Raw genomic sequence first — 25,289 nt, forward strand, 5'->3', positions numbered from 1 at the left:
CCCATCGATGCAATAGCAGTGGGACACACAGGAGCATTTGAAAATGTTCCTATTGATTGGAAGTGAATAATTATTACCTTTTCTATATTGCGGATTCACTACCAGAAGGTAATAGCAGAAATGCTAAACAAGATTAATGGCCATGTTTCGTTATGTTTAATGCAAACTATTGATTTTAAAGTGGTGTAAGGTATGGCGGTTTATTACAATAAAACAATAAAATAGACTATATGAAATAATTGAGAATAATCATTTCCCTTTCTTTGCTGAGGCTGTGGGACATAATGTGCCGTGCATGTGAAGGCATTTATGGCGAGCTCTATCCAGCAATGGTAGTTTAAGCACTCTATAAAGAAGCACTGTGGAACCAGAGTATTATAAATAATCGGCAATAAAGCTGGTAAATGGGCCTTTAATTTGATTCCATTATGTCACAGGATCACAAGGACCAAGGAGGCCCAGCATCAAAAACACTAACTGCTGAGCAGAACACTAAGTACATCAGATAGCCTCAAGGTGGCCTTCCCACCAGGGAATTTTCAGGTAAGAGCTGACCATTGGTGTCCGGATGTGGGGTAATACGTTACATGTGAACCGATGCATCTGCAGTCAATGACCCCCAACTCCCATCACAAGAGTCCAGCCTCCTAACAGCCTTCCTCACCAGACTTTGTTTCTCCTCTACTGTCATTCACTTTATCCATTTCCAGAGCTAACAGTCGACACCCTCAGAAGCAATTTCTCTCTGGACTCATTCATTCTGCTGATTAGGGCCTTAGAGGCTGTTGAAAGAATGTATGATTTAATCGCCAGAAACAGACCATAAAGGATGAAGGAGGGAACAGGCCAACTGTACATGTTATGTTAATCAGGCCCCACCTGGAGTAGTGAATGCAGGTCTACACCAAACTCCAAAAGCAGATGAACGCTGGACACACTGAGGAGAGAGAAGGATGATGAGGAGACGAAGGCAAAATCATGGCAAATGAAGCGTGAGGCCGGACCTGTGGTTGTTGAAACTAAAGGAGACTCAGGCAAATGTAAGAATTGTTGGCTAATATTTAAAAGGCTGACATATGAAGGAAGATTTAGGCTTGTTTTGTGTAGCCCTAGAAGAGAGAAATTTGGTGTCAGCCAGACATGGGCTTGGGTGCAAACCTGTGCAGGTGAGTGAATCTTGCTGGGGCTCAATTCGTTTGTCTGTACAATAGAGATAATACTAATACTTACCCCACAGGGTTTAGGGGTGAATCAAGTGAGACAGAACAGAGCAAGGGCTTAGCACAGTGCTTGGTACAAAGTAAGAACTCAACAAACTAGCTTAAAAAAAAATAAACACCGAAATAACAAAAGGAAAACTGGAAGGCCAACGGCACCTTTCTTTGAGGAGTTGGAACAGACATAGTTGACGCTGAAATTGGGGTCAAGGGGGTTTGAACTAGCTCCATAAAACTACAAAGCATCTGGGAGGTCCAATCTGAGTTTGGAGTGGGAAAGTCAGACAATTCTTTTCCTTTAAAAGTATAGTGGATTAGCTTTTCCTCAGCTGCAGCTAAGGTGTTCTGTCCTTCCGAGGAAGCTAAGGCCACGTTGGGGTGAGTCCCTCACTTCATCCGGTGACTAGCACCGCGCCCGGCAGTCCCTGCCTAGCGCTCGCCCACACCATGGCCTCCGTCTCGGAGCTCGCCTGTATCTGCTTGGCCCTCATCCCGCATGACGATGAGGTGACGGTCACGGAGGATAAGATCAATGCTCTCATTAAAGCAGCCAATGTAAATGTTGAACCTTTCTGGCCAGGCTTGTTTGCAAAGGCTTTGGCCATTGTCAACATCAGGAGGCTCATCTGCAACGTGGGGGCAGGTGGACCTGCCCCAGCAGCCGGTGCTACACCAGCAGGAGGTCCTGCCCCCTCCACCACTGCTGCCCCAGCTGAGGAGAAGAAAGTGGAAGCAAAGAAAGAAGAATCTGAAGAGCCTGATGATGACATGGGCTTTGGTCTTTTTGACTAAACCTCTTTAGTAACACGTTCAATAAAAAGCTGAGCTCAAAAAAAAAAAAGAAAAAAAAAGTATAGTGGATTAAAAAATGAAAGCCAGGGGGGTTGGGAGCCCGGGGGGGGGGGGAAAATGAAAGCCAAATTTAGTCCAATTTTAGATGCAAGCATGGGGCCAGAGGAAAGGCCAAGAGGAGGGATAAACAAGGGAATGGGGAGAAAGTGAGTAGAAGGGGTAGAAACGAGAGGTGACAACTGGTTCTTAAAACTTTTATGAGTTGTCTGTGGCTCACTTTGGTGGCCTCTGATTACGTAGTGAGAAGGATGGTTGGCTTTTAATAGTCTTAAGCTTAGAGTGGGTACCAAAAGACAGATTCCAAGTGGGTATGAGGAAGACATTCCTAATTGGGAGGCAGTATACTATAATAGGTTATGGCAGGAAGTAGCATGCTAGTTAAGAGCACAGGCTCCGGAGTCAGACTGCCCAGATTCTGGTCCTGACCACTCCAGTAAGACCTGCCTAACCTCTCTTTGCCTCTACTTCCTCATCTGAGAAGCAGGTGTGATAATGAAATCTACCCCTTTAGTTTATAAGGATTTAATGAAAATGATGCATATAATGATAGTAATGATGGTATGGGTTTCCACACATGAGTCTAGGGTCAGCAGCTGAAAGTAGAAGGGCTTTGATTAATTTCACCACCCATATGTCTGAGCAGCAAGCCATGCCCATTTCCCTGGGGTGAGAGCCTATTGTTTATTCCACTACCCATGGCAGAAAGGACATTGATTAAAATAAATTTTTGCTTTAAAAAAAAAATGCCAGGGACATCTGGGGCTAGGGTTCAATTACAAGAACGTGCTTCAAAGAGCAATTTGGAGGAAGCGGTCCCTTCCCAGCCAGGATATAGATATAGATATAGATATAGATATACACACACACACACACACACACACACTGATCACAATGGAAGCTGAAATTATTGAGGGCAGTTTTAAACCCTGATCCTGGCAGAACTTTGTATCATCTCTATCTAGACTCTCATCCTCTTCCAAAACTCACGGAGGTATTGAAAGTGGGACTGGGAGTTGTTGTATTCTTTGCAGACTGGGTCCTTTCTCCTTCTTTCTACCAAGGAAAACCTATTAGATCCCATATCCTCTAGGGTCATCCATGAGATCTTCCCATACCCCTCTCTGCTGTTCTACTTCTCTGAAGTCCTTTAATTTTATGGAACACAAACCCAGGAGTCCGGTCAGACCACTAGAGTTTGTTGTTTTGCCAAAAGATGCAAACCTGTACCTTGACCTTGCCTCCGAATCCTCATGTCCCAACCCCACTCATCACTCACAAAAAGTCCTCCAACTTAAAACTGAGTGTAAACACTGTGTGAGCAAGGAACCCTTCTGCTTGGTCTCTCCTAACCACTAGCACCAGTAATCTTGGGTATGTAACTTTCTCTCCCTGAACCACAATTTTCATTTATTCAGGGATGGTAGGGTTTCATTAGCAGATTATGAGCATGTGTGGAAGACAGTGTCTGTTGTCTAAACAACAGCTACCTCCCCTTATTCCATTTAACAGAACCCCAGCACCAAGCTCTAGGTGATGGGACATGGTCCATCTAAGTGAATAATTTCATATCCATCTGCCCCCTGCAGGTAGAGAAGGCTCCTCATGCAGATATGGCCAAGGAGACACAAGGAGAAGTCAGCCAGAGTGTGGTTCCAGGAAAACTCTAGTTTTCCTGATGAAAATGACCTGAGGCTCATCTTTCTTCCCTTCTTCCTGCACTGAAGGCTGACTTGCAGGCCCTGGTATTACTAAGCCTCCGAACAATGCCAGCTGACACCTACCTTGACACTCATAATTTGAGAAACATAAGCCTCTGTTTATTTAAGCTATTCCTAGTCAGGGTTTTAATTACTTGCAGCCCCAAACATCTCTAACTGATATTGGGAGGGGGGTTGAATTTTAGGCTGAGGAAACTAGTTAAGCAGAAATGAAGAGATATGAAAGTGGTTAGTGTTTAAGGGGAAGAGAGGATGCTATGGGATAGTGTTAGGGAAAGGATGGGCAAGATGGAGAGGAAACATAGTGGGAGGTTGGGTCAATTTAGAAGACTGAACAGCAGGTGTTCTCAATACTGGCTTGCACATTTGAATCACCTGGAGAGCTTTATAAACTGATGCATGCTCAGGCTCCTCCCTATCAGATTCAAAACGAATTGATCTGGGGTAAGGACAGGGCATCCGCAGTTGAAAAAATCTCCCAAGCACTGAACATCAGGGCTGAGGACTACCACCTTATAAGGTATTACATGGCCAGGTCCCTAGCTTCCTGTCCACCTTCACTTCTCTCCCTGGAGCAGTAGGCTCTCAACACACTGCCCTTCTTGAGCACATCATAGGGTTTCTCACCTCCTACTCACGCTCCGAGCTTTACCCAGACTGTCACTCCTTCAGACTCCAGAGACCTCCCCCAGCCTCCTCATACCAACCTAAGTGGGATGTCCTCTCTTCTTCTCTTATAGTAGTGTTTATTTCTTAACTAGATAGTTCAAAGCTATATATTTATTTTTGTGCTCTTTGTTTACTTATTTATTTTTCTACTGTGAGAGCAAATGTCGTTGCCCATTTTCATCACTGCTATATCTCCCAATACCTTGTACAATATGCCTGCCATACACTGGGTACTAAATAACTATTTGTAAAGTGAATTAATAAAATAAAGGCTCTATGGGTCAGACTCAGTTGTATAATGGCAATTTCTGCAGTCCCTGGAGGGAAATAGTCACACTAGTGCTTTATCGAAGGGCTCCAGTGTGCCTGTGGAGAGAAAGACTGGAGCAAAACGGGGAAGGGACACTACTCAGAAGATTATTTCGGCATCATAGGAAAGGGATGGGAACAGCAGACACATTCAGCCGTATGTACCCAGCTCTGTGCCTGACGACAAACAACCCAAGCACATCTGGAAAGTGAAGGAACGGAGGCTGAACGAGTACTGATGGAAGAGAGTTTTTATACAGAGCAGAATTTAGTAGAGCAAGAGCTCTCTGAATTTTCAGAGAGGAAAGGATGCAGAAAGTGTGCGCGAGGGTATGATAGATTAATTTTGTCAAATTCACCGCACCTTTTGCAGACATGAAGAATTTTAGGAGAGTCCTCAGCTAGTGCGTGTAGTGGAGGACAGCAGGCTAAGGCAGCTTGTGGCATTTTGTTTTCTTTCTTTGTTAGTAAAGGGAGAATTTAAATGAGTGTAACCTTTGATAATCTGGCAATTGTAAAAATCAACCTACCAAAGTTCAGGCAGTGTCAGACGCAGAGACACCCTTTCCAAACAGCTCATCTTCCCAGACCTTTCTCTGTCAAATGTCAAAGCCCAAATGAGTTTGTTTGGAAGGCAAATTACATGTCGCAAGCTGTCATTTTCCGTAGTGGGTGACTTCTATTTTGAATAATTAAATAATACAGCAACAAAAATACTCTGGTCTTCAAGTCTAAACATAAGGGTGCATATATGTAAAACTGTCCCCCTAGTCCCTGGACATTGGAGGGTTCAGGTCTTGAATCAGACATCAATAGTAATCTACCCAGAATTAATCATTATTTAGGGACTGCGATCTGATGTAAAGGCTGAGTCGTGAGCACAATTTTAATGGGACAATAGGAGAGAGAGAAATTATTTTTTTTCTGGAAGGGGAAGGGGAACAGGACAAGGTACTATGAAAGATTAAATTAACGGGTAGAGCTTGGCCTGTGAAACCAAGGGGAAATGGTTTCTGGAAAGGTGTGGCTGTCCTCATCCTCATTCTCACCCTTACCCTCCTCTTCTGTATCTGCACAGTACAGCCCTCACATTTACATCACAGTTTAATATTCAGAAAGCACAAAGTGAGTTGACCTGTTCTGCATGTAAGCAGAGAAGGTCTTACTACCATCCTTTAGCATATGAGGAAACTGAGGCTCAGAGAAATAAAGTGGTCCATTAGACAGCACAGATGGTAAGGAAGGAAGTCCAGAGGCAGTGTCAGGGATATCTCAAGTGTTCTGACATCTGCGAGACACTGTGTGGTAAGGAAGGCAGTAAAGAGGGTAGACTCACAGAGAGTATGCATATGCCCAAACTCGTCAAAATTTACAGTAAATATGGAAAGCATTGTATATTAGGTAGACCTCAATAAAGCTGGAAAAAAAGAACGAGCTCTGTATCTAGATGTGTGGCCCTCAGCAACTCAAACTATATTGACTCCTCCCAACACTGCTTCCTGATTCAGGTGCTCAAAGCTCTCACCTGGAACTCTCCAGCAGTCTGTTCACTGATCTCCCAGACTCCAGTCTGAAGCTCACTCTTATCCATCCACCACCGTACAATGAAACTAATCATTCTAAAACATCTACTCGTCAAGATCAAATCATGCCCTTTTGTAACTCCCCATCTTCCCATAATCAAATCCTAACCTCCCAAGCCCTACTCATAAAACCACCAAGATCTGGAACCGTCTACTTTTTTTTTTTTTGCAATACACGGGCCTCTCACTGTTGTGGCCTCTCCCGCTGCGGAGCACAGGCTCCGGACGCGCAGGCTCAGCGGCCATGGCTCACGGGCCCAGCCGCTCCGCGGCATGTGGGATCCTCCCAGACCGGGGCACGAACCCGCGTCCCCTGCATCGGCAGGCGGACTCTCAACCACTGCGCCACCAGGGAAGCCCTGGAACCTTCTACTTTTGAACTTGGCTTCTCCCAAATTCTTTCAACTCCTGGAGCCCTAAGCTCTAGTTGTTCAATGAGTTAGAATGTGTAAAATGCTTAGAACAGGGTCTGGCACGTGGTAAGTACTATAAAAGTGTTAGCTACTATATTTCTATTACTTTTATTATTAGCATTCCTGTCTTATCAGCACCTGGATTTCCCAACAAGCATCATGTTCTCACCCTCCATGCATTTACACATGCCTCTCCTCATCTGGTTAACTCTAGATCTGAAAAACTTAGCTCAGACGTTGCTCCCTTTGGAAAAACTTTCTTGACTTCATCCAGAAGAAAGCGGTACCACGTAAAGTGCTCTGTGCTTCTCATATGGACACGTTTATCAGTTTGCATTGTAATTCTGTTATTTTTGTTTCTGGCCCATGCTTTTTCCCTGCCAACAAAGAGCTGCAGTTTTCTCTATAACTGTACTTAGCATGGTGCTTGGCACAAAGTACGTTCTCAGTATATGGTTGTTCATCGGTCAATGATGTGGCTGAGACCAAATGAGCAGCTCTAGGTGTCTGTTTCTTGAAGTATTGTGTTTGGAGATCTAAATATACTGTAAATGCCCTTCATTCTCTGTTGCTTTTTGAAAGCATTAACTGCGGATAGGCTGGTTATTTATTCTCCTTAATTTTCAGCCACCATCTTCCACACCAGTTAGTAAGTATAAATGGCTGTGGCTCTCATCTTGTGGCTCCCTGGGGATGAGGGCAGGCTGGGTGGCTTGAGGAAGGGACTAAAATAGAGTAGCTCCGGAGAGTCCCCAAAGGACCATTCCAGTTGATTAGGCTCTAAGTGTGAGGCAGAGCAACATGTGCAGCAGAGAAGGGAACTAGATTCTTCAGGACTGCAGCACACAGGCAGAAACACTCACACATGCACACGCATGTGCACACACACACACATTCACACCATACTTTAAAAGTCTTTGCCCAGCTTCCGCTTTCCAACATCTATTTCACAAATATTGTTGCAACCTATTCTGTGGACCAGCCACTGGGTGAAGAGCTAGCAGTGAGCAAAACAGGATGCTTACCCTCATGGAGTTTGCAATCCTGTAGGAAGACAAACTTGAAATAAGTAGTTGAGTCCAGAGATAAATGCTATGAGCTCATGCTGATGATGAAGGCGATGGTAATGACAGAATTAGTACTCATTTGTGTGTGCTTACTATAGAGGAGGCCCGGTACTAAGCACATTACATGTATTTTCTTGTTTCATCTTGCTGATGATGGTATGAGATATATGCCACTATCCTGGTTAAAAAATGAGGAAACTGAGGCTCAGAGAAGTTATGTAACTTGATGAAGTTCAGCTGTGACTCCGAATTAAGTTTATTCTCTCCATAAACCAAGCTGAGAGGAGATGGGAGTTGAAGGGAAAGAAAAGAGAATGCAGAGTAAAGGGATCAGGAAAAGCGAAGGCACTTTTCTTTGGAAGGTAAGCAAGTTAGGAAATGCCAGGGAAACAGAGGTGCCCTTAGATCCTGTGGGTAGATGTATGTCTGGGGCATCCATTACGATGGCTGTCACCAGACCAAATGTGGGTGAAAGGGAAACACAGCCATCCAAGAATCCAGCCACATAGAGAAAAGGTCTGGGGTCAGGCATGCAAAGATGCCAGTGTTACCATGCCAACAGCAATGGTACAGGGAGAGAGATGTACCAGCATTGAGGGCTAGTGATTATTGGGGTTGGCAGAAGAGTTACCATCACGGTCCAGGGCACTACTTAGAAAACCTACTCACCATGGGTAGGTTTTTGATTTACATACAAATTGTTAAAATCCTGGGTTTTCATGGCAGCTCTTCCTAGATTTTTTAGATGGAGAAATGTGTAGGGACCAGAAACTTGTCCGGAGTCTGACAATGAGTCTGACAATGAGTTAGCGGCAGAAAAATGACCAGGAGCACAATCCACTTTGCTCTTTTCCTTTTCCCCTACAGGAGGAAGGGCTGCTTCTGCTCTGTGCTCTGGCCGGCATAGCCAAGAGTCTCCATGGCTACCTGCGGCTTGGCCCACAGTTACATTCTCTCCTGTTTCCTCTGTTTTTGGATTTTTCACTATGCTTGCCTGCTGGTCACACCTGCTCAGGCTGTACCTGAGCTCCTGGTCCCAGCAGTACTTCTTGGAATGGGCCTCTGGCCAAAGCAAAAGCCAGCCCTGTAGCAGAGGGACTGGCCTTTAGGGCCCTGACTGGCAGGCCCTGGACCTTCTCCCTCTTTCTCTGTCCATCCTCCCCTACCTTCCTGGCAGACCAGAAAGTCCCTGATGAGAGAATCCAGCTCTGGGCCAGAGATGTTTTGCTAGGACAATACATTCTGAAATTATATCTTCCTTAAAAAGTGTATGATGGTCAAAAGTATAGAAATCAAACTATAAACTACTGTTGTAGAGGAGGGTTATTTTCCAAAACAGCTAGAAAATAAATAAAATTTGTATGTTTCTCTAACTTTAGAAAAAATCTTCTCCCACAATATATTTTCAATATTTCATATATGCGCTTTGATTTTGATTTTCCTCCACAATTAAGTATAAAGCCAATTGGATTAAGGGCAATTAAAATCAGAATAAAACGATAAGAAGAACCACAAAACAACCAGGTATCATGTATTCAAGAGTTGTGATATGATTGATATGTTGTTTAAATTTTCATGACAAATTCAGGATAAACATAATATTGTTCTAAATTTGCAGATGAGAAAACAGAGGCACCAACAGGCTGCATAGTTCACCCCAAATCACACAATTTCTGAGAGGCAGAACTGGAATTTAAATCTAGATCAGTTAACTTCTGAGCCTGCTCTTCTCCATCATAATTTATGTCAGTATCAGCATTAGAGTGCATTATAATTACCTGGATTGCTTGGTGACACACAGATTTCTGGGCCCAGTCCTAGAGTTTCTGATTCAGTAGGTCTGGAGTGGGGCTGGAGAATTTGTATTTCAAACAAGTTCCCAGGTGATGCTGATGCTGCTGGTCGGGAAACTCTATTTTGAAAAGCACTGCCTTACAGGTGTCTAAATAGCATCTTTCATGATTATGTCATTTAATCCTCACATAATATATGAGAAAGGAATTTAATTATAATCCCCATTTTGTAGAAGACAGAAAAAGCATTCTGTCTAAGGTCATCCAGCTAGTAAGTGATGGAGCCTAAATTCAAAGCAGCTGTCATTCAGAGCACACACACATACTGGACCATTAGGCTGGAGCAATTTCTAGCTTTTCCTCGATTGTATTACACTTATTATATCTCTGCTTTTGCTACAAGTAGCGGCACTTGCGTTTTTCCACTTTCCATTCACGATTATAAGACAGGAAGGACAAAATGCAATAAAAAAGGCAATCCCTTGGACAAACAAACCCTGCTATACAGGGAACATGGCAAAACTGTCCACCCTGAACTGTTGGCTGGCATGCAGTGCTACTAGGTGGTGGCTCAGAATGTTGAATGATCAACAAATGTGCAGAACTCCACATTCAGTTTTATATACTGTTGAGTAAAGTTAAAAAATGGTAATAGGTGATTGTTTCTAATTGGCTTCTGTGTCTTGGCCCTCCTAAGCCCTGGGCATCAGCCAGACCACTATGCTCTCTGTGTGAGAGACTTGGTTCACAGGGCTAGCACCCACAGTTTGCACAAATGAGGCCCAATGTGACATCTCTCCCCAACCACATACCCATTTCTACTATTGCACAAATCAACCAAACTCAGTGAAAGGAAACAAAAGTGGGGAAAGGCATTAAAAATTGCTAAGTGCTTACACTTGCTGTTGATCAGAAACTCTTAGCTGGTTGAAAATGATTTGGCAAAGCACATTTTTTTACACACAGGGAAGAAGGTAAGTCATTTTGAAATTATTCATTTTTGTTTTGTTGAAGAAGATTAGAGAAGAGGGAGTTTTATATTTTATTTTTTAAAGAATCAATTTCATTTATTTATTTATTTTTGGTTGTGTTGGGTCTTTGTTGCTGCACACGGGCTTTCTGAAGGTGGGATGAGCTGGGGCTACTCTTCGTTGTGGCATGTGGGCTTCTCATTGCAGTGGCTTCTCTTGTTGTGGAGCACGGGATTTAGGCACGTGGGCTTCAGTAGTTGTGGCACACAGGCTCAGTAGTTGTGGCACACAAGCTCAGAGTTGTGGCACACGGGCTTAGTTGCTCCACGGCACATGGGATCTTCCCGGACCAGGGATCAAACCTGGGTCCCCTGCATTGGCAGGCGGATTCTTAACCACTGCACCACCAGGGGAGTCCCAAGTTTTATATTTTAGTTTAGCCCTCTGTCTGGCCATGACAGAGAATCCTCCAATCTCTCGGGCTTGGATTAAATGAGATCAAATGAAATCATGCTTCGTAAACTATAAAGTGTAATGCCAGAGGGTGAGATTATTATGATGAAACACAGTGGAGCGAAATGGTCAATTTTATAGCTTTGAAGACAGATAAATTGAAGCTTAAATGCCAGTTATGCTAATAGCAGTGTAATTTTAGAATGAAAATTGACCTCTCTGAGCCTCCTCTTTCTTAACTATAAAATAGAAATTATAATACTATTGCATGAATGTGATTGTGGGGTTGAATTGGGAAATAAAAGATGGTCAAAAAGGTATTATGACTGGATATTATTTGGGGTAATACTGGTTTGAGCTTTTTTTTAAAGGCAAGAAAAAAATATAACCTTAGTTAAAATTCTAAATAATTTATAAATTAAGCAGCTGCCTAATGGTATCAAAAGCATGGTTTTAAGACATCCAAAAGATTTAAAGTTATGTCCAATAGGCCCTCTCAGTCAGACAAAGGACTTCTCAGAATCTTAAGAGCATTATTTTTTTTTTTCCACAACAATGCGTGGTCAAAGTAAAGAGAGGCATACAAAAAAGATTGTAGCTGTTGCTTCTATAAAATGAATTGGACATTTGATTCTACATTAATATGTGGAAAGCCCATAAGGTTTTTAAGGGAGTTGTATCAGGAATGGACCACCAGCTTGCATTAAAAGTGACTGAGATTGCTCTTGTTTCTAAAAAGCTTCCAAGCCCTCAACTTCCTATAGGCCAGAAATAGGCTAAAAAATTTACTTAGCTGTAAACAAAGGCTGTTTCTTACAAAACAGCAAGAACATCTCAGACAGTAAAGTTAATATCCCATGGGGAGAGTCAAGAGCTAAATGAAGTAATAGACTTGTTCAACAGAGCATTGGAAGTCCTAGCCACAGCAATCAGACAAGAAAAATAAGTAATATGTATCTAAATTGGAAAGGAAGAAATAAAATTGTCACTGTTTGCAGGTAACATAATACTATATATAGAAATCCTAAAGACTCTACCAAAAAACTATTAGAATTAATAAATTAATTAAGGTTGCAGGATACAAAAATAATATACAGAAATCTGTTGCAATTCTACATATTAACAATGTTCTACCAGGAAGAAAAATTAAGAAAATCCCATTTACAACTGCATCAAAAAGAATTAAATACCTAGGAATACATTTAATCAGGAGGTAAAAAACTGAAAAATATGACACTAATGAAAGAAATTGAAGACAACTCAAATAAATGGAAAGATATAACATGCTCATGGAGTAAAAGAATTAATATTGTTAAAATCTCTGTACTACCCAAAGCAATATGCAGATTCAATACAATTCCCATCAAAATACAAATAGCATTTTTCACAGGACTAGAACAAATAATCCTAGAACGTATATGGAGCCACAAAAGGCCCAGAAAGCCAAAGCAATCCTGAGAAAGCAGAATAAAGCTGAAGGCATCACGCTCCCTGGTTTCAAACTATACTACTGATACAAAGCTACTGTAATCAAAACAGCATGAGCTGCTTTGATGTGCACCTGAAACTATCTCAACATTTTTAATAAGCTATACTCCAATATAAAATAAAAAGTTAGGGCTTCCCTGGTGGTGCAGTGGTTGAGAGGCCGCCTGCCGATGCAGGGGACACGGGTTCGTGTCCCGGTCCGGGAAGATCCCACATGCCGCGGAGTGGCTAGGCCCGTGAGCCATGGCCGCTGAGCCTGCGCGTCCGGAGCCTGTGCTCCGCAACGGGAGAGGCCACAACAGTGAGAGGTCCGCGTACCGCAAAAAAATAAAAAATTAAAAAATAAAAAGTTAAAAATAAAAACAGTATGGTACTGGCACAAAAACAGACACACAGATCAAGGGAACAGAATAGAAGGCCTAGAAATAAACCTGCACTTACATGGTCAATTAATCTAGGACAAAGGAAGCAAGAATATACAACGGGGAAAAGACTGCATCTTCAATAAATGGTTCTGGGAAAACTGACAGCTACATGCAAAATAATCAAACTGGACTACTTTGTCATACATATATGAAAATAAACTCAAAATGGATTACAGACTTAAGTGTAAGACACCATAAAACTCCTAGATGAAAAGATAAGCAGTATGCTCTTTGACACAGATCTTTGCAATTTTGGGAGGGGGTCTGTCTCCTCAGGCAAGGGCAACAAATGCAAAAATAAACGGGACTACATCAAATTAAAAAGCTTTTGTACAGTGAAGGAAACCACCAATGAAATGGAAAGGCAACCTTCTGAATGGGAGAAGGTATTTGCAAATTATATTTCCAGTAAAGTGTTAATATTTAAATTATATAAAGAAGCTAAACAACTCAATATCAAAACCCCCAAACAATCTAATTAAAAAAGGGACAGTGGACCTGAATAGACATTTCTCCAAAGAAGACACACAAATGGCCAACAGACACATGAAAAGATGCCCAACATTATTAATCATCAGGAAATGCAAATCAAAACAACAATAAGATATCACCTCACTCTTGTCAGAATAGGTATCCTCAAAAATAAAAAAAATTAAAAACGTTGGCGAGGACGTAGAGAAAAGGGAACCCTTGTACACTGTTGGTAGGAACCCTTGTACACTGTTGGTAGGAACCCTTGTACACTGTTGGTAGCAATTTACAAATGTAAATTGCTGCATCTATTATGGAAAACAGTATGGAGGTTCCTCCAAAAACTAAAAATAGAATTACCTTATGATCCAGCAGTTACACTCCTGGGTATATATCTGAAGAAAATGAAAATACTAATTCAAAAAGATACATGCACCCCAGTGTTCATAGCAGCATTATTTACAACAGCCAAGACATGCAATCAACCTAAGTGTCCGATGATAGATAAGTGGATGAAGAAGATGTGCTATGTAAGTACACAATGGAACATGACTCAACCATAAAAAAGAATAAAGTCTTGCCATTTGTGACAACATGGATGGACCTAGACAATATAATGCTAAGTGAAATAAGTCAGACAGAGAAAGACAAATACCAAATGTCCTCACTTATATGTGGAATCTAAAACACAAAATAAACAAACAAACAAAACAAAACAGAGATAGACTTATTCCTTATTTCACAGAGTGCTAACTGGTGGTTGCCAGAGGGGGAAGGACGGTAGAGATTTGGGTGAAATAGGTAAAGGAGATTAAGAGGTACAAACTTCCAGGTTTACAATAAATAAGTCACAGGGATGTAATATACAGCATAAATAAATACAGTCAGTAATACTGTAATAATTTGTATGGTGACAGATGGTTACTAGACTTATGGCGGTGAACACTTGTAGTGTATTTAAATGTCAAATCACTATGTTGTACTGAAACTAACAATATTGTATGTCAACTATATATCAATAAAAATATAAAAAACAAACAAATAAATAAAGGGAGTGATGAATTTGGGAGCTACTCCTAGGGACTAAATGCAGGCCCTATTCAAAGAACAGTAACTGTTCCTAAATTCCAGGGTCCTGACAAAATTTACCTAAAATTGTGAAAGCTAAGGCACTTTCATTACTCTACCTTTCATGTGGGATCGTCCTTTGTGGTTATCCAACCTCTAGCTCACCATTGTATGTTGTGTCAGTGGGGGAAGACGTTGCCTTTTTAGGTCACAGGTTTTTAGATAAAGAGTGATAAACATAAAGAGGTACCTGAGGAGTCTCAACCACATCTGGACCTGACTTAAATAATAAGATTCCAGAATTGGAGTCTGAGCATATGATGGCTTTGGTCAGTGGCTCCTCCAATAGCTTCAGCAGAAAATCAAGGGAAAAGCCAACTATTTCTGGGAGAAGAGGATCTCTGATGGACACTTGCTGGCAGTCCTGTGGAAACAGATTGTGGGTCTATTTGTGTCTTGCTACAGTAAAACCTCCAGTATGGAGATCCCTCTGGGACTATCTTTCCATTTAGTAAAAGTTCCCAGATGGCTAAGGGTCTGCCACGTTAAGTTCCAAAGGGTTGTCTTTCAACAAATTTTAGAGTGATGCATTTCTGAGACGTATCATATGCTTCCGTGATTCCTGAAATAGCGAAGTCAGAACATCAAGTTTGTGTTTTCTTATGACTGTTCCTTACTTATACTGTTCCTTCTCCTAGAACAATCCATCTGATTTCCACCTATGAGAATCCTCCCCATCCACTAGAAGCTGCTGAAATACCACTTACTTCATGAAGAATTTCTTGATTTTTTTCTCCAACTGATTTAATAATAATATATAATTATCATGATAACAGCTATCATTTATTGAACGGTTACCATGCACTAATTACTTTGCCTAAATGACATGCTTTTAAAAAAACAGTCAAATAACTGTTGTCCTATTATTATTTGATCCACTGAGGTGATTTAGTAAACTACAGGATTTTTCAACTGAGGAAAATGAGGTTTAGAGATTTACTGAACCCGCAGAAGTCATAAACCAAATGGTGCCTGTACGTAAAAACGGTCAGGGAGAGTCCCAAAATGTACTGCTTCCAAATCAGACTGCTTTCCATTCACATATGAAGATCTGCCTGACCACAGGGAAAGGATGATATTCTTTTTCCTGTTCCCATCTCTTCCTAGGATATTTCTCCTTTCCATTCTAGCAAACCTTGTGAGGCTATATAATGGAGGGATTTAAAAAGTCAGTCTCTGGAATGAGACTGGCTGGATTAAATGCTGACTCTCCCTTTTACTAGCTGTTACATCTTGGGCAAAGCACTCAATATCTCCACACTTCAGTCCTTACCTATAAAACAGGGACAAGAGTAACCTCGCTATAGAGCCGTTGTGATTAGTAAATATATTAACCCATATGTGACACTATGCTGGGCACATAGTAAGAACTCAACAAATGTTATCTATTATGGTGTTATTCTTTTCCCTTCCCTCTTGTTCTCTCTACCATTCTCTCTTCTCTACTTATGTTTTGAGTTTTTTTTTTTTTTTTTAAATAACAATTTGGCCTCGATTGATGAAGCTGAAAAGTAAATAAATAGCAGGTGCAAGTGGAAAGCAGGTGGAATTCACTCTGGGTTTCCCTTCCTGTTAGCTTTGGACACAGGTTTGCTGTTTGCGTAATGTGTTCTCTTCCTTCTCCCAAACAGCCCTGTATGGGTGGGGTCTCTGTGTTTGTTATTTAATTCACAAATTATTTCCAATTCTGTTTCCTCCAGGTATGCCACCTCATCCTTCCCCACTACATTAATATCAGTTGTCATTTATAGAGTACTTACTCTGTGTCACACATCCTCCATTCTCTCTTATATAATACTCACATGATCCCTAAGACATCAGTATTATTATTTCCTTTTCACAGATGAGGAAACTTGGATTTCATAGAGAAAATCTCATAAATTTCTGCTTGTGATCATTTAATAGTTATGTGACATTTTAAAAAAAGATGAGAGGCTTCAACTTGTATACAGAAATTTTTATCTTCTGAAATTCTCTCTTGTAGAAAACAGAGAAACGACCACTCTTCACTGGATGTGTTTTCTTTTTGTTTGTATTTGTTTTGTTTTTGTTTTTGTTTTTTTTGGTACGCGGACCTCTCACTGTTGTGGCCTCTCCCGTTGCGGGGCACAGGCTCTGGACGTGCAGGCTCAGCGGCCATGGCTCACGGGCCTAGCCTGCGGCATGTGGGATCTTCCCGGACCGGGGCATGAACCTGTGTCCCCTGTATCGGCAGGGGGACTCTCAACCACTGCGCCACCAGGGAAGCCCTGGATGTGTATTTTTTAACAAAAATTGTAACTGAGTTAAAAGATAACTTTTAGGAAATAGGATCCAGGCTGGAGAATGTTTATCAGAAATATTGCCCTCAGTAAGAGAAAGGAGTTGAACCAACTGTAGTGAGATGACATCTCTTTCACTTGGACTTGGGAAGAAATAATAAGGGCTCTTTTATCTGAACCCTCAGATAAAATATAAGGGCCTTAGGGAGCTGCTTCTACTCTGATGATAGGTGTAGGGATGAGGCTGCACACAAGTCTGAGCTATGATTGTACACTGGGGTTATTGCATCTTGCCATTGTGATCTCCTGAGATCCAACCTATTCCTCCAGATCTCTTCAGGAGAGAAATGTTGAGATATTATTCTTTAATTCTTACTGCAGAATAACTTCCTTTGCTTTCTTAGAGGTTCTCTGCTTCTTCATACCTACAACTGTATGTGACTTTGCAAACTCTGTGGTTAGCTCTAGGCCTGAGTGTATATGTATCAGTCAGTTTTTAATGAGGGTACGCTGGATAACAAACAACCTCAAAATCTTACCAATACATATTTAATTCTTAAATTTCTTGGGGGTTTGGGGTCAGCTACAGCTCTGTTAGACTTAGCTGGATTCTACATGTCTTCTCATTCTGTAACCCAGGCTGAAGGAGAAGCTACAATTGAGGACATGTTGTTCTCATAGAGGTAGCCCAGAAAAAAAGCACCCAGCCAATCCAAGAAATCAAATTGAAAGCTTCTGTACATATGACCCTAGCATCATGTCTGCTCATATCACATTGGTCAGGATATGACACATGGCAAAGCCCCACAAAATGGGGCAGGGAAGCATGAAAAGGCTGGGGAGGAACAAATAATTGTGAACAAAAGATATACAACAACAAGGAACATTGAACCTGCCATGTCAAGAGCCCATTGTTAACTGACTATATCTTGTGTCATATTAAAAATTCTTGATGGAAGTTCTGATTCACTTAGGATAGTCCAAACTATGGATTAGTTTTCCTGGACCAGGTGTCCATCCTTGAGTCAGTCAGGAGTGGCCAGAAAAAGGGGATATAATAACATTATATAAAGGGAAAAACAAGAGCTGCAGCCAGAGGCAAATTCTTTAGGAAGGATGCATCAGAAAGGCATGTAAATTCACTGAGCTTGTGTTAATTGAATGTTGACCTATTGTGTTTTTCATTATTATTAACCTCATTATTATCATCAGCTTCAGTTTTACCACCTCTCTACTATTGCTACCCTCATTAACATCATCATCTTTACTACCTTGATGGCTTTAACAACTTCGTCCTTTTTATTCCTCTCCACTACTTTGTCATCATCTGTACCACTATCAGCATCATCTTTACCCCCAGCATTGTAGCGTAGTATTCCTTCCAATTTCAATTCTTTTTTTTTTAACATCTTTATTGGAGTATAATTGATTTACATTGTGTGTTAGCTGCTGCTGTACAACACAGTGAATCAGCTATATGTATACATATATCCCCATATCGCCTCCGTCTTGCATCTCCCTCCCACCTTCCCAATCCCACCACTCTAGGTGGTCACAAAGCAGCGAGCTGATATCCCTGTGCTATGTGGCTGCTTCCCACTAGCTATCTATTTGACGTTTGGTAGAGTATATGTCAATACCACTCTCCCACTTCGTCTCAGCTTACCCTTCTCCCTCTCTGTGTCCTAAAGTCCATTCTTTATGTCTAAGTCTTTATTCCTGTCCTGCCCCGAGGTTTTTCAGAAACTTTTTATTTTATTTTTTTTAAGATTTCGTATGTATGTGTTAGCATACAGTATTTGTTTTCCTCTTTCTGACTTCACTCTGTATGACAGACTGTAGGTTCATCCACTTCACTATAAATAACTCAATTTCATTCTTTTTTATGACTGAGTAACATTCAATTGTATATATGTGCCATATCTTCTTTATCCATTCATCTGTTGATGGACACTTAGGTTGCTTCCATGCCCTGGCTATTGTAAATAGAACTGCAATGAACACTGTGGTGCATGACTCTTTTTGAATTATGGTTTTCTCAGGGTATATGCCCAGTAGTGGGATTGTTGGGTCGTATGGTAGTTCTATTTTTAGTTTTTTAAGGAACCTCCATACTGTTCTCCATAGTGGCTGTATCAATTTACATCCCCACCAACAGTAAAAGAGGATTCCCTTTTCTCCACACCCTCTCCAGCATTTATGGTAGATTTTCTGATGATGGCCATTCTGACCAGTGTGAGGTGATACCTCATTGTAGTTTTGATTTGCATTTCTCTAATCATTAGTGATGTTGAGCATCCTTTCATGTGTTTGTTGGAAATCTGTATATCTTTATTGAGAAATGTCTATTTAGGTCTTCTGTCCATTTTTTGATTGGGTTGTTTGTTTTTTTGATATTGAGCTGCATGAGCTGCTTATAAATTTTGGAGATTAATCCTTTGTCACTTGCTTCATTTGCAAATATTTTCTCCCATTCTGAGGGTTGTCTTTTCATCTTGTTTATACTTTCCTTTGCTGTGCAAAAGCTTTTAAGTTTCATTAGGTCCCATTTGTTGATTTTTATTTCCATTTCTCTAGGAGGTGGGTCAAAAAGGATCTTGCTGTGATTTATGTCATAGAGTGTTCTGCCTATGTTTTCCTCTAAGAGTTTGATGGTGTCTGGCCTTACATTTAGATCTCTAATCCATTTTTAGTTTAAGTTTGTGTATGGTGTTAGAAAGTGTTCTAATTTCATTCTTTCACATGTAGCTGTCCAGTTTTCCCAGCATCATTTATTGAAGAGGCTGTCTTTTCTCCATTGTATATTCTTGATTCCTTTATCAAAGATAAGGTGACCATATGTGTTTAGGTTTATCTCTAGGCTTTCTCCTGTTCCACTGATCTATATTTCTGTTTTTGTGACACTACCATATTGTCTTGATTACTGTAGCTTTGTTATATAGTCTGAAGTCAGGGAGCCTGATTCCTCCAGATCCATTCTGCTTTCTCAAGATTGCTTTCGCTATTCAGTGTCTTTGTGTTTCCATACAAATTGTGGGTTTTTTGTTCTAGTTCTGTGAAAAATGCCAGTGGTAGTTTGATAGGAATTGCATTGAATCTGGAGATTGCTTTGGGTAGTATAGTCATTTTCACAATATTGATTCTTCCAATCCAAGAACATGGTAGATCTCTCCATTTGTTTGTATCTTCTTTAATTTCTTTCATCAGTGTCTTATAGTTTTCTGCATACAGGTTTTTGTCTCTTTAGGTAGGTTTATTCATAGGTATTTTATTCTTTTTGTTGCAGTGGTAAATGGAAGGGTTTCCTTAATTTCTCTTCCAGATTTTTCATCATTAGTGTATAGAAATGCAAGAGATTTCTGTGCATTAATTTTGTATCCTGCTACTTTACCAAACTCATTGATTAGCTCTAGTAGTTTTCTGGTAGCATCTTTAGGATTCTCTATGTATAGTATCATGTCATCTGCAAACAATGACAGTTTTACTTATTCTTTTCCAATTTGTATTCCTTTTATTTCTTTCTCTTCTCTGATTGCTGTGGCTAAAACTTCCAAAACTGTGCTGAATAATGATGGTCACAGTGGGTAACCTTGTCTTGTTCCTGATATTAATGGAAATGGTTTCAGTTTTTCACCATTGAGAACGATGCTGGCTGTGGGTTTGTCATATATGGCCTTTATTATGTTGAGGTAAGTTCCCTATATGCCTACTTTCTGGAGGGTTTTTATCATAAGTGGGTGTTGAATTTTGTCGAAAGCTTTTTCTGCATCTATTGAGATTATCATATGGCTTTTCTCCTTCAATTTGTTAATATGGTGTATCACATTGATTGATTTGCGTATACTGAAGAATCCTTGCATTCCTGGAATAAACCCCACTTGATCATGCTGTGTGATCCTTTTAATGTGCTGTTGGAATCTGTTGGCTAGTATTTTGTTGAGGATTTTTGCATCTATGCCCATCAGTGATATTGGTCTGTAGTTTTCTTTTCCTGTAACATCTTTGTCTGGTTTTGGTATCAGGGAGATGGTGGCCTTGTAGAATGAGTTTGGGAGTGTTCCTCCCTCTGCTATATTTTGCACGAGTTTGAGAATGATAGGTGTTAGCTCTTCTCTAAATGTTTGATAGAATTCACCTGTGAAGCCATCTGGTCCTGGACTTTTGTTTGCTGGAAGATTTTTATAAATTTATTTATTTTTGCTGTGTTGGGTCTTCATTTCTGTGTGAGGGCTATCTCTAGTTGCGGCAAGCGGGGGCCACTCTTCATCACGGTGCGCGGGCCTCTCACTATCGTGGCCTCTCTAGTTGCCGAGCACAGGCTCCAGACGCGCAGGCTCAGTAGTTGTGGCTCACGGGCCTAGTTGCTCCGCGGCATGTGGGATCTTCCCAGACCAGGGCTCGAACCCGTGTCCCCTGCATTAGCAGTCAGATTCTCAACCACTGCGCCACCAGGGAAGCCCTGTTGGAAGATTTTTAATCACAGTTTCAATTTCAGTGCTTGTGATTAGTCTGTTCATATTTTCTATTTCTTCCTGGCTCAGTCTTGGAAGGTTGTGCATTTCTAAGAATTTATCCATTTCTTCCAGGTTGTCCATTTTATTGGATATAGTTGCTTGTAGTAATTTCTCATGATTCTTTGTATTTCTGCAGTGTCAGTTGTTACTTCTCCTTTTTCATTTCTAATTCTAATGATTTGAGTCTTCTCCCTTATTATCTTGATGAGTCTGGCTAATGGTTTATCAATTTTGTTTATCTTCTCAAAGAACCAGCTTTTAGTTTTATTGAACTTTGCTATCGTTTCCTTCATTTCTTTTTCATTTATTTCTGCTCTGATCTTTATGATTTCTTTCCTTCTGCTAACTTTGGTTTTTTTTTTTTTTTTTTTTGTTCTTCTTTCTCTAATTGCTTTAGGTGTAAAGTTAGGTTGTTTATTTGAGATGTTTCTTGTTTCTTGAGGTAGGATTGTATCGTTATTAACTTCCCTCTTAGAACTACTTTTGCTGCAACCCATAGGTTTTGGGTCATCGTGTTTTCATTGTCATTTGTTTCTAGGTATTTTTTTTATTTCCTCTTTGATTTCTTCAGTGATTTCTTGGTCATTAAGTAGTGTATTGTTTAATCTCTATTTTTTTTTTTTTACAGTTTATTTCCTATAATTGATATCTAGTCTCATAGCATTGTGGTTAGAAAAGATACTTGATATGATTTCAATTTTCTTAAACTTACCAAGGCTTGATTTGTGACTCAAGATATGATCTATCCTGGCGAATGTTCCATGAGCACAGAAAGTATATTCTGTTGGTTTTGGATGGAATGTCCTATAAATATCAATTAAGTCCATCTTGTTTAATGTATCATTTAAAGGTTGTGTTTTCTTATTTATTTTCATTTTGGTTGATCTGTCCATTGGTGAAAGTGGGGTGTTAATGTCCCCTACTATTATTGTGTTACTGTCTATTTCCCCTTTTATACCTGTTACCATTTGCCTTATGTATTGAGGTGTCCCTATGTTGGATGCATAAATATTTACAATTGTTATATCTTCTTCTTGGATTGATCCCTGGATCATTATGTTGTGTCGTTCTTTGTCTCTTGTAATAGACTTTATTTTAAAGTTTATTTAAGTTTAAAATTAAAATTAAGTTAAAAAAAAAAAAAAAAAACCAGTACTGAATGTATAGGCAGCAAGGGGATGGGGTGGAAAGTGCCCTGGATCACCTTCTTTCTTGAATGAGAATCCAGAAGCCTGCCTTCTAAGAGTGCCAGCCACTAACCTGCACATGATGTTGGGCAAGTTCTTTTCCTTTTCTGGACTTTAGTCTCTCCATTGATAAACTGATAGGTTTGGTTCAGGTTCTCACTAAGGAGCCTTGGATTCTAAGGTGGATTTCAGACTTTCTGAGCAGTGGGGAAATGCATTTTAATAGATTTAGTATTTACCAATAAGTCATACATCTAAGTTTAGTAGCCTATAAGTCTACAAAAATAGAAGTAGAACCATAGACTGTAGGAGCCAGAAAGGACAATGGAGATCATGTAATTCAACTCCCTTATATTTGAGATAAGGAAACCAGGGTCCAGAGAGGTTAAGTGACTTACGCAAGGGCACCTAGGCAATTTCATGGCCTTGCTCTTTGCCTATTCCTTATGATGTTAATTTTATCCGATTTCCTTGAGATAATCCTGCCCTGCCATCTCTTTTAACATTGAGAATTCACCAGTGGAGGGTTATTTCTTTTTCCTTCCTCACATAGCAAATGAATTACAAGAGCTCTTTCCAAAGGAGGCTGTTACTTAGTTATTCCTGCAGCCTCAGGTTCTCCTAGCCTGACAATCAAGGTGAGTTGAATGAATGAAACTAAGTGAGAAGTGAGGTCATTTTAACCATTCCTCTGCCTCTGTAATGCTTTCCCTAAACTATTCCAGATGAGTTGGTTGGGTGACATTTTAACCTTTAAAGAGTTAGTTTGGAAACACATTGAAGAGCTGAGCTTGTATTCCAACTATCTAGAAGATGTTAAGGAAAGACTAAGGAAGAGTTTCCTAAAATCATCTGCATTTCTATACCATCAGCCCACATTACCTGTCTCAAATTTACTTTCCACTTCTGACACACCTGTCAGGTAATCATTGATAATGGACATAATGGTCATTTGATTATTTCACTGTGACATCGTCAGTTCTGCCAATTAATAATCTATTAGACTTCTTTGTCCAAAGCGAGAAGAGACATGTCCTCCATGACCTCTGCTCACCTCCAGAAGCTGAGGATCCAAAGGGAGATTTTATTTTGTAATTAAAAGGAATAATGTAAATGGGGACCATTTGAAAGTGGCTCCTTGGATTCCCTCCTTTGGACTGAGATCTGTGAAGGAGGTTGTCTCCTTATTCTGCTTTGAGTAACCTGTAGGCGTCACAGTAAGATCACACAAAAAGTCCCATATTCTCCAGGAAAGAAAAGAAAAAAAAAAATCTGTGAATTCTCTGAGAAACCATACTTCTGGATCTTTGCAGGGAGTTGAGACCCAGCTCCTGCTCAGTCTCCTTTCGAAAACTCAGAGTTAACAGACAAAGCTGAATATGGCTGAGCTTGCATCTGTGTGACCTTCTTTACTTCTTTTCCTCTTTCAGACACAAGCAAGGTCATGGCTCCAGAACATGTGTCTCACAGAATGCCCTTCCTAGAAGCCAGCATGTCAGGAAAGCAGCTGTGGAGTCATGGGATGAGAGTAAGGAGACCTGGGTTCAAGCTCTAATCCTGCCACTTTCTGGTTGTGTCACTTTGTCACTCAGTGTCTATTTTATTCATCTCTTAGTTGGGATAATACCTACTTCACAGGGCAAGTGTGTCTGTTATGAATTATATAAATAAGATGTTTGGCACACAGTTGGTGCTCAACAAATAGTATCTGTCGTTATTATTATACTAATAGCCCCCAAGTTGGGAGAAAGTATTGTTTAAGACTAATAAACTCAAGAACAGTGTTTGCCTAACTTCAAGATGTACAGAAATGTCATTTTATTCTAGACATTAGCCCCAGAGAGTCAGATTCAGTTGGAGTGAGTCTAAGAATCTACATTTTAAACATGAGCTCCAGGTGATTTTGATGCAGGTGGTTCATGATCCACACTTTGAGTAAAATGTCATGAGGAGGAAAATGAGAAGCTAGCAGGCTTAGCAAATCATTGTTGATTCATTGATTGACTCACCAGGGACTCAAGCTCTCACCTGTAGAGGAGACTGAAAGTAGGCATCATTTTATCCCTGCAGTTATCAAGAAATCTCTCCATTTGTTTAACTGCATCCTTGCCTGCAGTAACCAAAGCCTGTTCCTTTCAGTAAAGTGAGAACAAGTGATCTGCAGCCCCATCATAAAAACTCTTTAGATATTTGCAGACAGCAGTCATGTCATCCTCTACAGTCATCTCATGTTTTCAGAAAACTCTTTTATTTGCTGTAATTTTGAGTCATTACTAAGACTCAGTAAATGATCTCTAATGAATAAAGTCCTGATAAAACAGGAATAAGGATCAAAGAATATCACAACTCACTGGGAGCTTGGAGATTTTCTATCATAAATCTCTCATTTGGCAGATGAGCCAATTAAGACTTAGAGGTCACATCACACACTGGTGATAGGATAGGGATTTAGACCCTGGGCTTCCTGCATTCCATGTCAGTACTCTTAATCCTATATGGTGTGGACTCTAATTCATTTTAAATCAATGAACATTACTCTTTCTGAGGCACTGCGCTGATCCCTGTCGCGAATGAGGAGGTATGTTGACCTAAGAAAACAGTCCCTGCACTAAATATCACTGTCTTGTAGAGAAAACATAAAGCTAACAGGCTATTGACAAATAACATAAAAATTGAGAATTGCCCCTATTGTAGTAAGATGGGAACTGAGCACCAGAGTGAGTGAGTAACTTGCCCAAGATCGAGTAGTATCTGAAAGAGCCTAAATGTG

General features: G+C 40.4%; 2 protein-coding genes across 13 annotated transcripts in view; one reads left to right on the top strand and one right to left on the bottom strand.

Moving 5' to 3' along the window:
• Positions 1 to 25,289, bottom strand: part of ASTN2 (astrotactin 2) — a 1,502,867-nt gene that overhangs the window by 1,011,610 nt on the left and 465,968 nt on the right. The window lies entirely within an intron of this gene.
• On the top strand, positions 1,638 to 2,310 carry LOC307189077 (large ribosomal subunit protein P1-like). The gene has a single exon (XM_079926815.1). It carries the CDS (start codon positions 1,665 to 1,667, stop codon positions 2,007 to 2,009), a length of 345 nt encoding a protein of 114 aa, XP_079782941.1. The 5' UTR covers positions 1,638 to 1,664; the 3' UTR covers positions 2,010 to 2,310.

This window comes from Stenella coeruleoalba, assembly GCF_951394435.1.
Source record: "Stenella coeruleoalba genome assembly, chromosome: 7".
NCBI lineage: Eukaryota > Metazoa > Chordata > Mammalia > Artiodactyla > Delphinidae > Stenella > Stenella coeruleoalba.

Coding starts and splice junctions, on each gene's coding strand:
- LOC307189077 (XM_079926815.1), top strand. CDS start 1,665: ATGGCCTCCGTCTCGGAGCTCGCCTGTATCTGCTTGGCCCTCATCCCG.